Below are 16,475 nucleotides of genomic sequence, written 5' to 3' on the forward strand. Positions count from 1 at the left end.
TGTTAGCTTTGAGAACGCTCTGACAAACTGTAGCCTTTAATGCTGCACTTATTGTATACGACGGTTATATTGCTTTAGTTTTACGGTATAGTAAAATTTGTCACACACAAAAGACAGTCAGCAAAGAATATGCAATACTGTCAGTAAGATACATACCTAATACACTATCGTAAAAGTGTGCGAGCAAACAAATTTTAATGATCTTTACAAAATATCTCATAGCCAACTGATACAGAGCCGATAAAAATAATGTTTTTAATGCACTCATGTTCATAGCCATTGTTATCTTTTGTTATTGGTTTTGATAACGTTCAATGTACCGCTTTTAGGTGCAGTAATATTTGTTTTAAATTCACATTTTGTGCAATAGTAACGGTTAGTAGTGAATTATCATAAAAATATAATTATATGACATTACTTATTATATTATTTAATAATATGCTAAAATATTAAATATACATAAATTAAATGTATATTTCTTCGATTAAGGATTGGTCTCAGCTGCGGTCCACCTAGATACTGTAGGTGTAGTCGCAAAGTGCGGCAACTAATACCACGCCCAAGTGGACTTATTCGCGCCAGTCTCGAACAATGTGTGACGCTGACGTGCCACATGCTCTGTTAAACTTTGCTTATAATTGAAACTAAACTGCCGGATTGCGTAGTAAAACTTAACTTTGTAAAAGTAATACTACAAGAAATAAGAAAGACACTGGGATTACATATCGTCAGTAAGTATTTTGTATTTTATTAATTTCAATGTAAAATAATACGAAGCATATGTTACAAAATTTAAAAGATGCCATTGCGTTTCAAGATGCCACGCACACAAGCATCTAATAGTTGCCGTAATAAAAAAGCTATTATTAGGTAGTGCGGTATCTATTTGGAGCGTATCGGAGACCAATCCTTAATCTAAGGTATATTAATTTGAATTTTAAAGTTTACGAGAAACTGGGCAAGTACGTTAGAATTATACACACATCAAAAAAGTCTAAGCAACATGTACTAATATAAATTTTAGGATGGTTTTCACATTATAACGTTGTATTTTATTTTTAAAATAATATTTTTAGGGTCCTAATATGTAAAAATAACAGCTGTTGTCTTTATAAGTTCTTTTAATAACAGAAATTAACAATATTAGAATACAAGCAACTAAACATTTTTTTAACAAAATAAAATTTCTAAAGAAAATTAATTGTGAAAGAATAGGATAATTTAATACAAAGTATGGCCTCCTCTGCTATTCAGAACTTGTCGGCAACGATTATTCATTGAATTAATGAGACTGTTTATGTCATCTTGCGCTTCAGCTGTTGGGTTGTTGTCACTGCGTCCAAGTCCTTGATAACACGTCTCTGAAGCATGTCCCATGCATGCTGGCGATTGTGCACGTCAGGGACCCGGACGTTCTCCGTTGCCAAGTATTGACTGGTTCGCCGAGCTGTATGTGAACGCGCATTGTTATGCATTAACATAAACTCGGAGCCAAAGGTTTGTACAAATGGATGGACATAAGGTGCGAGAATATCCTCAACGTAATTTTCAGCGTTCATGTTTTCTTTAGCTCAGTTTGCCTGTTCTTCATAATACCCGCCCATACCATAACTGTTGAGCCGCTGTATGGATGAACTTCCTGAATGCACCTGAGCCTTTCAGTATTTCCGGGCCGACGGTACAATCGCACCCTTCTTGTATCAGGCCTCAACCCGAATCACGACTCATCGGAAAACATAATTTTATCCCATTGTTCCTGGGTCAATGTTATGCGTTCTCTACACCATTCATTTCGACGAGCGCGATTCCCGTGACGTATCGGTGGGCACCTAATTGGGCGTCGAGCTCGTAGGCCGTACTCATGCAGTCGATATCGCACAGTTTAGAGACTTACATCAAAACCTCTTGAATTTTGTAGCCTCAAACTTATTCTCAAGCGGCTAACATCGGCTGGCGTCTTGCAGTCAGTTGTATGTACCGGTCTTGCCGAATGGTTGTACTCCTTTTACAGCCTGAATGCTGTTCAGCGGTTTCCCTTGTATTATTGTAGCGCTGCCAAAGACGACAAATAACACTTCTATGAATGCCAAAATGCCGAGATACCTGAGATTGATTACTTCCCGCTTGCAACATCCCTACAGCTCTTTGCATTTCATTTGCCTTCAAATGACGTCGCTCCACGACGTAAAAAATATCTAACAATTCAATTTTGTCGCTAACTATATTTAAATGGTTGGTAAAATTATAAAATCAAGACTAAACGTGCCAATAAAAACGCGCTTAAATTCAATTAAATTCCCTTTCATTTAATTTTATGAAAAAAACAAAACGTAATCGAAATTTCTTTTTACAACCAGCCAGTATGTCATCAATAACAAAAAGTACCTATACCTATGCACTTTGAGGGAATAAAGACTCAGAAATTAATTAATATAAATGGTAAATTTGTAATATCCATGCATGTTGCTTAGACTTTTTTGATGTGTGTATGTATTATGTAAGGTATACAAGTTTACATAGAAGAAGTGCCGAATGCTAAAAGAATAACATTGAAGCATGTACAGTTAAACCTGTGGGACCTGTATAAGTGAGAAATCTCTATTATTGAGAGTTGCAATGAGGTCCTTGTTCTTTTTCATTAAATAACCTCTGTAAATAGGACTTTTTGAACCTGGTTAAATGAGATTTGAATTCTAATACTTTTTCAATGTTTACCTCTATAATTGAGACTATGTAGCTCAATTGCTCGTGAACGGGTGCTACTCGTGGTGGCTGGATGATCTTGTTACCGGGAGGTCTGCTTGATGTGTTTTTTTATTATTATTATTTCCTTTAAAGTTAAAGTTATTATATATTTTATTTTATGAAATGCTCACATAATGCCTCTATCTATTTACGGTATGTGTGGATTGATGCATCTACTCTACTCAATAACTCTTGTGTTTATAAGTATTAATTTACTTTTTTTTTTTCTTTTTTTGACTTACTCATGTAATGCCTTTCAGTTTTTGAATTTTGAGTATTTTTGTTGCGTCACTTTGCATATATAGTAATTGAAATGATTTGTAAAACAACTAAAATGTAAATCTTGACTTAAAAGAGTGGCAATGAGTTTCTTGCTACTTCTTCTCTAATGAGCTAATGCTCAACCCTTTACGAAGTAGCGGTAAATTCAATAAGAAACAATATTTATATATTTTTTTATTGACATTCATAAGTGTCATTTTTGTGACCTACATGAATAAAGTGTTTTTGAATTTTGAATTTAACTGTATAAATGGTTTTAACGTGTTTGTTTACATACATTTCGCGTCATCTTTCGCGTATGCTTACTTATTAGTACTATCTCAGGTTTTGACCTATAAACAAAGGAATAAAAGTGTACAAAATGTCCATAAGTATATATAAAATTGCCTCTGTAAATGAGACAACTAAAATTTAAACCTGCATTGGAAAGCTGTATTATTGGAAAACTCAGTAATTGGTACTTGAGATTCCAATTAACCAGCTTTTACTGTATTAAATAAGCCTAATGTAAGTTTTTCCATCATTGTTTACATACTTAGTAACAATGTCAAATGAAGGGTCGTATAAATGTCTGATGACAACATTCAGTAAGTACCTATTACATAATTATAACACATAGCGCTTTACTATTGAATAAAAAACCTTACTAACGTTTATATATTGAAAAGAAATTATATTCTTTTTATGTAATATCAGCTCCTTTGCACAGGATGCCGGCTAGATTATGGGTACCACAACGGCGCCTATTTCTGCCGGGGAGCAGTAATGTGTAAGCATTACTGTGTAGTTTACTTTCAGTCTGAAGTATGCCGTAGCTAGTGAAATTACTGGGCAAATGAGACATAACGACATGTGACAAGCGCAGTTGTAGTGCTGCTCAGAATTTTTGGGGTTTTTCAAGAATCCTGAGCAGCATTGCATTATTATGGGCAGGGCGTATTAATTACCATCAGCTGAACTTCCTGCTCGTCTCGTCCTTTATTTAAAAAATACTGCAGGGTGACTCCAGGTGATAACCTTACGTCAACTAATTATTTCAAACAAATACATATCTAAATGGTAATGTAATCGCACACAACTCTCCGAGAATCAAACTCCCAAGATTGTTATATTAAACAGTAGGGTATAGGTAATTATTGTTGATTGTATCATAACGCTGTGGGTAAATAGTATAGGTACATTCACAAGACAATAATTGTTACAGTCTATTGCACAACAACTGCTGTGATCGAGGTACCTATCTATCTATAGCTAGCTGACCCGGCAGACGTTGTTCTGTACATAATTAAAACTAACGTACTAAATAAAATACTTTTTTATGAGTTTGTCAATAATATTCCATAACATCAATAATTATTTATAAAATATGCTCGCTGTTGTTATAATGAAAGTGTTTCACAGCAGAACATTCAAACCATGCGTCAAAAAATTCTCTCATAGAAAATAAGTCGATCTGGAGGGCAAAGCCAAATTGGCTTCAAAGAAACTGGGCGTCATTAATAGAGCACGACGGCAATACTTCAAGCCGGCCCACATACTAGCGCTGTACAAAGCGCAGGTCCGGCCACACATGGAGTATTGCTGTCATCTCTGGTCTGGCGCACCCCAGTATCAGCTCGATCCATTTGACCGCGTGCAACGCAGAGCAGCGCGAATTGTCGGGGACCCAGTACTCTGTGAACGGCTGGATCACTTGGCGTTGCGTAGAGACGTCGCTTCATTGTGTGTCTTCTACCGCATTTATCACGGGGAGTGTTCCGAAGAGCTGTTTTACCTAATTCCTGCCGCCGAATTCCACCTTCGCACGACACGCCACAAGTTAGGATATCATCCTCACCATCTGGATGTGTGGCGGTCCTCCACAGTGCGGTTTACAAGGAGCTTTCTTCCACGTACTACAAAGCTGTGGAATGAACTTCCTTGTGCGGTGTTTCCGGGACGATACGACATGGGTACCTTCAAAATAAGCGCGTACACCTTCCTTAAAGGCCGGCAACGCTCCTGTGATTCCTCTGGTGTTGCAAGAGAGTATGGGCGGCGGTGATCACTTAACAACAGGTGACCCGTACGCTCGTTTGTCCTGCTATTCCATAAAAAAAAAGAAAAGCCCAGCCGAGGAAGTGTGGTTCGGTGGAAACAGAAAGCTCCACTTTGTTAACTCGCAAGAGACACCCTTCCTTCCTGAGGTGCGATGTTATACATCAATCAAACTACTCCGGACTTTCGTATGCTGTTGCAGACAAAAAATGAACAAATGGGAGACACACCCTTAATAGATTTTTTTTTTATGGAATAGGAGGACAAGCTAGCGTACGGGTCACCTGTTGTTAAGTGATCACCGCCCCCCATACTCTCTTGCAACACCAGAGGAATCACAGGAGCGTTGCCGGCCTTTAAGGAAGGATATTATATATTATATTCTTGGAAAAAGGGTTTTTTAGAACAAATTTTAATACCATCTACTAAAATCACAAACGTGCTAACATCTAAATAAGTACTGTAAAATTAAATAAAATAGTGACGACGCCAGGGAGACTTCGCCTTTTATAGATATGCTCCTACCGACCGGTCACTGTCAACAATATGAATATAGAAGAAGAAGAATGTATAGAAAGTCGAATATAAATGGAACCTACATATACATGGAATTACCAGCGATTAAAACGTGGAATTATTTAGGGCAGGATATCTGGCAAGCCGCCTAATGTATAGTAGATACATAAACATTTAAGAACACAATATTACGAGTATGTAAACAGATTAGAAATAATACAAATTTATCCACTGTGAGTTTGATCAGATGAACACAGCTCTGAGTCCACATATTTGTGTAAAGAAAGAAATTATATACCTACTCGTAAATAGCATAGGCATAATCCAAATAATTGCAAAACTGAAGTGGCAGTGGACAAGGCACATACATAGGACAGATGGCTGGTGGGGCAGAAAAGTTCTCGAATGGCAAACACGTACCGGAGGGCGCATTGTTTGTAGGGCACCCACAAGATGGACCGACGATGGACGATCTTGTAAAGATCGCCGGAATACTTGGATGAGGGCAGCGCAGGACCGATCGTGGTGGAGATCTTTGGGGAGGCCTTTGTCCAGCAGTGGACGTCTTCCAGCTGATGATGATAATATAAATAGCATTGTGTAAGTGCGTGATGTAGAATGTCTAAAACTTATTTTTAAGTGCAAGCAAACTCAAAAGACTTCTCGAATAGGTAGCAATGATTAAAATATTATAATTATACATTACATTAGAGTATGTCAGAATAAAAAAAAAATTTTTGAGTAAATACATATGAAAAGTTTCTTTGTTAGACACAAAAAAACCTCCTAAGAGATGAGCTTGATATCTTGGGTGCTCCAATTTCCCCAACTAGATTGACCAGAGGGGTCACTCAGCAAAATCGTTAACTACTTTAATATTTTTGACAGACTAAATATAGATATATAAAGGAAAGATTTTTACGAAATAAAATAATTCTTTGTCGAAACCAAAAGAAAAATGTTATTTTTGATTTTTTATATTTTTCGTCTCTTAAAGCCCTGTAACTTTTTTCCTATGCATTTTAGCGAAAAATGAAAGGGACCTTTTTTGTAGAGAATTTAATTTCCTATAGATAACGAAAAATCAAGTTCCAAAACCGCGGGTTTTGTTCGAAACTTCTTGCCTCGCACAGCCACTTTGTAGAATCAACTACCGGCAGCGGTCTTTCCGAACAGATACGACTTAGGGACCTTCAAGAAAAAAGCATACTCCCACCTTAAAGGCCGGCAATGCATTTCTTGACACACCTGTTGTTGCGGATGTCCATGGGCGGTTGCCTCACCTCTCCCCATCCCGTGAGCCTCTTGCCCGTTTGCCCCCTCTCATATAAAAAAAAACAAACAAACAAAAAAAACATACCGACGAATGGAGAACCTCGTCCTTTTTTGAAGTCGGTTAAAAATAAAAATAAAAGTTTAAAAACTAAGGATAAAAACTCGCTGAACACTATGTGTGTGTGTGTGTGTCTGTATGTATGGATAAACTCTAATAACTTTTGAACGGCTCGACCTATCGGCTTAGTCAAATTTAGATTTTCAATACAATTCGGACCAATTCGGACGGGTAGATTTTATGTAATCTCAAAAAAAACTACGAAAATATATTTTCATATGTGTTTGCAGGGATGGCCTTTAGGGTCAACCCTTTTTCCTAATTTTTTTTTAATATTTGTTTGCTATGTCATATTCCATGAGAATAGTTCTCTAGCTCTATTGCAGAGACTTGCAAATATATACTTTGACTCTTTACATGTTTTGTTTCAAATAGATATTAAATATTGTATTGTATATTATGCATTAGCAGAATACCATCTAAATATGTAATTGGATATATTTTCAAACAAGTTAACCGTGACGTAATCGAAGTTTACGAATATTCGTAGCGTGGGCGACAATCAATACAACGATAGTAAATAGTCCAAGAGCCGAACAAAAAAATTTTATCAAAGCTTTTCTTTATCATGGTGTTAACGTTTCTGTACGTATTAAAGTACAAAGTAACCCTTATAGAATGTCCGAAGGTGTGTATCGTCATAAATATCCACTTAGTTTGGCACATCGTACAGTCTACCGAAGCCCTAAGTACTCTACGGTCAAAATAAGTAGAACTTTCTGGAAGCAGCTCCGACTAAAAATCGTGAGTTAAAATAAAACTCAAAAATTGTAGTTACGTCTTACTCCTACAAAAATTTAATTATATTAGGTTATTATTTAAAATCAGTCCACTGTTACTTTTTATATTATATTTATTATAGTCTGTAGCACGCAAACATAATAAACATAAATATAATGGAAAACTGTAACTTAATCTGTGTGTATATCACTGTAATGAACTCTTTGGACAGGATGATCTACGAATAGAAAACGTTAAACTTACAAATGAAAATCTCACACGAATCAAAAGACCGATATTTTCATTACATTTTTCTCGTTCACGCCGCGGCCGTAGCCAGGATCATAACAAAAAAAACTAACATAATAAGCCTTTTAATTATACTTTTGTTGCTGTTTTTAATACTAAAATATAAATAAAATAAACTGTAATAAAAGTGTAAGATTTCAGGTAAGTAGGTTTATTATTATTAAAAAAAAATATCCGGACGACCGAACCTTGCTCGGGCTTTTAAGAGTGTACAAAACTTAAACAAAAAAAAACTAATAGGACATCTGGATACGAACCGGGATCTTCTGTTTTCCGGATCATCCAATGTCCCATCTGAGCTATTATAGTCTTGTATATAGTGGCGAAATTTACCTTTGTCTTCTAATGTTATTGTAGCTGTTTCTCATTAAAACACGGACAAAGCTACATTTTTTTAATTTAAACCTAGCTAGATCGATTGACCGCCCCCGAAATCCCCTGTACACTAAAGCTTATGAAAATGGATGGAGCCGTTTCCGAGATTCAGATTATAATATATGTATATACAAGAATTGCTCGTTAAAAGATATAAGATAAAGATATATTTATTAAATTTAATGAAAGCACAGCCAGGCTAAGTTATGTTTGATATGGTAATTGTCATATTTTATTTTAATTCAATCGTTGTCTCTTTTATTTTCCCCTTTAGTTAATTTTAAAGTTCTTGTTAATTTATCAGTACGGAACCCGATGTAGATCAGAGTCGTACTTGTCCACTTTTTAATAGTAAGCCGAAGACGATCGATCATTGTGTTATGTGTTATTAATTTAGGTTACTTTCAATGTTGGCTATTTAATTAACTGTTATCAATTGTGTGTGGTAATGTTTGGGCTTGTGGTGCCGAGGGTATTATAAATAATGAATTATTATCACATAGCATGTAGGTACCTGCGCCATTGTTGATATATATGTAGGAGTGAGTCGTTTCTATGGGCAAACCCACTGACAGACTAGACCACTGCTAGTCTCACATATTGACACCGAAGCTCGCATTTTTGTTATTTTTAAATTCCCGCTAAGAAATTGATAATTATTGAAAATTCGAGAAGTTATTAGTTTTACCCCGTTTTTCTAGAATCGAATTTTCATCAGATCGCGACGTCGCGACTTTTTAAGGTCCTAGGAAGCTTCCCTGACTAATCCCGCGATGCTGTCCTTACGTCCTGTATATATGTGCATGTGTGTGTGTGTGTGTGTGTGTGTGTGTGTGTGTGTGTGTGTGTGTGTGTGTGTGTGTGTGTGTGTGTGGTGTGTGTGTATGAATGAATGTATACTCGTAGTAGTAAGTATTTAGAGTTAACCGTTTTCCTATGTTTTTAAAGGAAAACTCACCTCTGGGATTGATTATACAAGTTAAGTTAGATTTTTTATATTTTGTTTTCGAATTTAATTTATGTAATCAATGCTAGAAGTATACTATAAAAAAATAATATATTGTTTAGATTTGAAAGAGCGAAATCTCAAGTCGATTTGCTAATATGCAAATATTGGAGTTGAGCGGGTAAATAGTAAAGTAGATCCTGTATATGAAGCCACAACCTGAGAGTTGAACAAGACATATCAAGATTTATGAACATGACGTCACTCGAACGGTTGGTTCAGTGGAAGAGCGCTCGCACGAAACGCGAGACGTTCGAGTCCCGCATCGAAAGTCGAAGGGCGAAGTTCATTCCGAGAGTAATTCCGACGATCACAAACAATGCGTGTTCTATTTTAATGAATTCAATTTCCGAATCATTCCGTCATGAACATCAACAGGTTACAAGGTTCGCCTTGAATTTTTCTCTCGCGATCAAATACATCAAACAAATCAACCTAAATCCCCCTCTTCTGTATTCAATCAATCAAAATTTGTACGTTGTAAAAGTTTTTGTTTTATTCAAAATCTATCTATATATATAAAAGAGAATGTATGTTTTTATGTTCCCTAATTACTCCTAAACTATTCGAACGATCTCAATGAAATCTTTTGCAATAGATTCGTTGAAGCTCAAGGAAGGTTTACATATATAATTTATATGGCAAAACAACGTTTGCCAGGACAGCTAGTAAATTAATAAAAATAATACAATTTAAGCTAAACTCACTTCACAAGAAATTGTTTGAGCTAAAGCTCTGATCGTACTGGTGAAATTCTCTTCGTAAAACTCGTACAAACATAATAATTTGAATTTAATGATAAGCCAGCTTATGACATAATCAAATTGAAATAGTACATTTTTCTGTCATCCATCCTCTATAGTCGCTTCGACCAAACTACTTCAAGGACAAAGCAATGGTATATTGAACAACAAGTCACACGAGTTGCACATACTATTTTGTATTACAAATGCGACGATTTATTTATTATTTCCGACTCCATATTCGTCTTTAAACTTTTGTAACTTAAATTATAATTTTATTTATTAAATTAAACTGTCAGACGCGTCAACCTCAATTCAGTTTTGATATTGCAAAATTTGCGTGTGCCAAGCACGGACGAGTAAAAAAAGGACTCCGCGCCGTGATATTAGCAAGTGAACCTTTATGCTAGTGTGTGTGCGGTTACGGGGGATACTAGTTACACAATTTTTTCTCCCTTAAATAATCATATATGGCAACAAATACTTATATAGTATCGTTTATACACATTTTCACAACGCACGACGGCATTTTTAAAATATTTTACTGAGACGGAAACTGATCTGTCACAGACGATGACAATTCTCATAATGGCCGCCTGTCGGCCTGTAGTAGTGTAAGTGTGTGCGTGGGGCTATGTATTTACACGTTAATCGGCTTGTTTTGGTGCTACACTGTCATGTAAGGTGATACGGACTCCTCATTTTTTTACTAGTCCGTGGCGACAAGTAAACTTTTGCACTCAAACAACATTTGCGTGCGACAAGTAAACTTTTCGCACTCAATGCACGCACCTTATTTAAAATTGCGGTTGAAAAATAGCCGTTTGCCGGCTCTTTTCCAACCGCAACAACGATCGCCAAGATACTACTTTTCCCGCATGAGTAATAAAACATTTATTTTTTCAGGATAATAATGTGACTGAATAATATGACTGTTCTTCTCTACGAGTACTTCCAGCTGGAAGAGAGAGCCGCTCGCCATCTTAGAGTATGGAAAGGTAATTAATATTTAAATAATAATGTGAGGCACAAGACTTTATTTTAATAAGAAAAAACAATTTTAAATGCATTCATTTGCTTGATTGAACCGGGAAAGGACACCGCACCATAAGTTTTTTTTTATGAAAATAAGGGACGAGAGAAGCATGACGTTCAGCTTCTGGTAATTGATACGCTCTGCCCATTACAATGCAGTTCCGCTCAGGATTCTTGAGAAACCCAAAAGTTCTGAGCGGCCCTACAATTGCCCTCGTCACCTTGAGGCATACGATGTTAAGTCTCATTGCCCAGTAATTTCACTAGCTACGGCGCCCTTCAGACCAAAACACTATAATGCTTACACATTACTGCTTCAGCAGAAATAGGCGCCGTTGTGGTACTCATAATCTAGCCGACATCCTGCGCAAAGCATCCACTGGTACTCATAAACTTATGGTTTTGTTTAGACATGTTTGAGTCTTTTTTTTGTTGCATCAATTCACATACATTGTAAATAAAATAATTTGTAAAATCATGAAGCTATAAATAGTGATTTAAAAGAGTGCCAATGGGTTTCTTGACACTTCTTCTGGTTAAAACTCGACCTCCATTAGAAGTAATTGATGGAACTTGTAAAATGATATAAAAGTAGTCTCGAAACAATCCATTCGCGGGAAGTGCTGTGTTATCGGAGTAGGCCATCGATAAGTGTTTGACAATAGTGTTGTTGATAACGACGAAGTAAAACGATAAAACATCAGTTCAATCACATTACTCAGTGCTTAATCAATATTTTTGTGAGCCGTTTGTCATTTTCAGTTCAAATTAACAATAGTTTTTATTGTAATTGAAAGGAGGACAAACTTTATGGAAACCAACGTACGGGTCATCTTCAACCGCCCATATTAGTACATAAGAATCACAGGAGCGTTGCCTGCCTTTAAGGAAGGTGTACGTGCTTTTTTTAAAGGTACCCATGTCATTTCGTCCCGGAAATACCGCACAAGGAAGCTCATTACACAGCTTTGTAGTATGTGGAAGAAAACTCCTTGAAAACCGCACTGTGGAGGACCGCCACACATATTTAGGATACTTTTGGTTTGATTTTTAAAAAGTTATTGATGTTATTTTCCTAATCAGGGTATCAGTCTAAAGCTTTTTGATATCTGTAATAGTTACGGATTAATCGCCTGGTCATACTTAACGATTACATCCTGTATAAATATAAATAGACATCCATGTCTTTTAAAAAAACATCTATTTTATATTCATCATATAAAGTTTGCACCAACTAGAATTTGAACCCGGATCTAGCTCAGTGGGCAGGGTCACTAACTAACTAACTGGACTGGGTCATCGTAGTTATTAGCCCAAAGCTTTTCAAACTGAACATTAAGGCTGGGTTGCACCATATAAGCTATTCTTAACTATTTCAGGTTTATAACGTTAACAGTAACGCCAACTTCAACATAGACTGCGGCATGTGTTGCACCATCGTATCCCTTGGCAAAGTTAAATTTAAAAAGTGAAGTATTAAGTCAATATCGAATATTTATTTGAAACTTTTGATAGGTCGCTTTTAAACATTAACAATAGCTTTGACCGGCGAAGATTGGACGGTTACGGTTAAAAGTTAAAGTTAAGACGTCATCTAAAATTGTCAAATGGTGCAACTCAGTTTTGCTTAACCGGTACTTTAGCATGTTTGTTGTTGCTGAGCCTAATACTTGCACATTATATGACATTACTGCCTTACGGCAGAAATTGGCGCCGCTATTGTGCCCATCAAAGTAGTATCCTGTATAACGAATACAGATACGATACGATATATAAACGAATCCAAAATGGCGGCGATACAAATCGGTCCTTCAGCGAAATAGGGATGGCAGATAGGTGAAGTTACATGCGTGAGTGAGGGCGAATCGTAAATGGCTGCCATTTTCAATTCGTTTCTTTATTACGGGTTATATCTATCTTATATCAACTTGAACATTGTAAAATGTAAACAATGACTAATATCGCAACCGAACACCCAGGTGCGGGGCCGGCTAGATAACTGGTTTTGTTTATTTAAGTCACTAGAAACAATAACATCATTATTTTAAGTTTTAAATACATATAAGTTGCTTTGATTTAGTTAGTTAGTCAGTTTTATATGTCAAAAGTAATTAGGAACTTATTAAAAAGGCAACAGTAAATATTAATACTTACTTTAGTATTTATTAACGGGTAACATATTTTTTCATCTGGTATCTCTGTCATGGATGTACAATGTTTCCTGTGTACATGAAAGAAAATAATTAATAAAGCTGATAATGATAAGTAGTCTTCTGATTCTCCAATTTAGGCTTCGAAACTTCTCTTATAAAAGAACTCAAGAACAACAAATTGCAGCATAAGACTTGGTGTTTTTTTTTATGGAATAGGAGGACAAACGAGCGTACGGGTCACCTGGTGTTGAGTGATCATCGCCGCCTGTGAACAATGGGTTATTGTAGATCTTAATAAGTTTTATACACCATCATATCACCAATAGGGGCGTTTTAAAAAAAAACATAAGCTACGTTTGTTTTAGAAATTTTATTGGGGTTCCGCGGAAATAAATTGCAAGCCTTAAAACTCGGAACATAAGCCGATCTGACATGGTGTTGTTACAGGCCTCCTATTGTCCAAAATATAATTCTTACACTTAAATCTATACCCGAAGTTAAACAGCAAACACTTGTGTTGAAACGTGGCGAGAATCTCGGTTGAATGGGCACAGACTGCGCCAAACTACGTAAACATTGGATGATTTATATCGCGCGTAAATCATCGTTCTAAATTAAAGTTAAAAATATATCTAGAGCAACACGAGCCGGTCGGCTTGCTGCCGCTATATTCATATAGTAGACTGCGTGTGTGTGTGTGACTGTTCGTGTTGTTGATTGTAATAGCTCAAACACATGTTCGGATTTGGTCCGACCGAACCATCGAACGCAGACCATACTCTAATTCAAAATTTTCATTCAAAATAGGATTTAAAATCACTCCTTGAACGTTAAAAAACTACCACCCAATCGAAATCAAATCAAATCAAAATTATTCATGTAGGTCACGGAAATGACACTTATGAATGTCAAAAAAATATTTTTCTTATTGAATCTACTGCTACTTCGTAAAGGGTTGAGCTAATGAGAAGAAGTAGCAAGAAACTCATTGCCACTCTTTTATATCAAGATTTACGTTTCCATCGATTTACATTTCAATTACAATATAATATGTAAAATGATGCAACAAATAGTGTGCCACAGACCAGAAAGGAACGGGCGTAAGAAACTCAGCGGGTTTTTGTATAAAGCACCTATGGATTACAATGTAATATCGTACAATTAAAATTATAAACCTAAACACATGATCGGTTTTAGTACGGCCGGACCATCGGACGGTCCGGTGCCATTTAACGTGGCCATTTAACGTGTTTAGGCTATATGCCGCATTATCCATCGCACAAAATCTGATAATAATAATAACCCGCGAGGTGCCAATCAGACATATTAGCTCTTTTAAAAAAACTACCGTTGAGTGCCAAGCAGACTATTACGTCTGCTTGCCCCTCAACGGTAGCAGATATTTTTTCGTTAAATATACACAGAGTAAGACAAGCTACACGACAAGAAAGGTAATTTAACAGACTATAAAAGTAAAAATATTTAATTTTAAAACTTTATCTGTGTAAAATACGACAAGCCGTCAAAATGCGGTCAGCCTAAAAAATTCTCTGTAGCAGTCGATTTAAAAATTCTTTTTTGTATTATATATGATGTTTTAATCACTATTCTATTACTAATTGGTAACATTGAAGTATGATTTAGTTATAAAAAATAACTACATTCATTAGTAATAATCGAAATGTAGGTAAATCTAAAAAAAATCATAAAAAATGCATGACAGCCCTACTTTAAACGAAATTTCTTTAAATTACGCAGTATCTATTGTTTATGTTATCTAACAAAGCGCTAGCTTGTTTAATAACAAAAGCATTGACGTTAGTTTTTATAAACAAGCCGAAACACAGCAATAAATTTTATTGTGTAACCCGAGCCCGTTGAACTTGGCGTCGGTAACGTGCGGCGGCTTAAGACTGGCCATGGCGCCACGCGCTTTCTGGCATAGGCCGCCCAACGGACGGGTTTTGTGCGATGGACGATGCGACATACCATCAATTATGGTAAGCTAACGGACCGCGTGTCCGATGGTCCGTCCGAACCAAATCCGACAATGTGTTTAGGCTATTAATGTACAGCGACTGGGATGATGTCATTAATTTGTTTCGTTGTAGATACTGAGTAATTTTAGTCCAAATTTGAATGATGTAAATTGGTGTATAAATTCTACGTTTATCTGTGGTGTGTTACCACAACCATCGTCTTAGCGAACTCATTAAAATTCTAATATTGTTTATAATACTGTTGTCGAATGTAGATGCGGGTCGTTACCATACATAAAATATGTTCGAGGGAACCGATGGCTGCTCTGTGCGGCATGCTCATGAACTGCTTGTGATGGCTAGATAATAAATCGCGAAGCCGGCTTTTGTTTTTAAAATTAAAGTAATATATATTTACTAGTAATATACAATACATACATAATATACACTTGATAAGAAATAAATAAATATTTGTTTTAGCGTTTTTTAAATTTAGACTTGTGTGGGGTGAAAATGGGGGATGAAAGTTCTATAGATGGTAGCTTATAAAAGTGTATTACCCACAGCAGTTTGTAGTGTATTACTTACAAAGTGAGTATATTGAAAATAAAAAATGCTGCCCAAAGTAAGTATCGCGGACGAAGTTGCGGGTAAAAGCTAGTATTATAATAAAATCGTAACAAAGAAAAAACTGTTACTATAATGAATATTCTTTTAAAGAATTTTTGCATGTGCATAAAACAAACAATACCATGCCAAAAAGTAGTATCCCGGGTGTAAGAAGACAACCTCCGAATACAGAACGGACGGTAGAGTTCCCTATAACTGAATAACTATTGGCATTTTAGTTTTTTTTACTGTAGCTGCATAAAAATTCTTTACCTTTCTGATAGCCTGTATGTTTACGTAAAAACTATTTTTCTTATTTTTTATTCAAAGTTCATCATGCAACATTATTAACATGTGGTTCTGACAACATATGGGCTACATATAATTGTCAAGCTTGGTATAGTATTTTTGCTGATTTATAGCGTCCACATGGACGACATCGCGCGTAGCAGCTATTAAAAAAATAAAAGTATAAGCATATTTTAACATAACTGACAGACGGAGAAAGAACAAAGTGGTAACTCTTATGATACATATAATATATACATATATTCTTGCGTTGACACTCTGGCT

The 16,475-nt window shown here is 36.0% G+C and overlaps 1 protein-coding gene across 1 annotated transcript in view; it reads left to right on the forward strand.

The window, feature by feature from the left end:
• The window catches only part of LOC126970260 (uncharacterized), a 29,445-nt gene that overhangs the window by 6,064 nt on the left and 6,906 nt on the right, over positions 1-16,475 (forward strand). Inside the window, exon 2 of the mRNA XM_050816089.1 lies at positions 11,033-11,124. Coding sequence (XP_050672046.1) covers positions 11,055-11,124 — 70 coding nt within the window. The 5' untranslated portion in view covers positions 11,033-11,054. The remainder of the gene's footprint in view (positions 1-11,032; positions 11,125-16,475) is intronic.

The sequence above is a fragment of the Leptidea sinapis genome, chromosome 20, assembly GCF_905404315.1.
Source record: "Leptidea sinapis chromosome 20, ilLepSina1.1, whole genome shotgun sequence".
Classification (NCBI taxonomy): Eukaryota; Metazoa; Arthropoda; class Insecta; order Lepidoptera; family Pieridae; genus Leptidea; species Leptidea sinapis.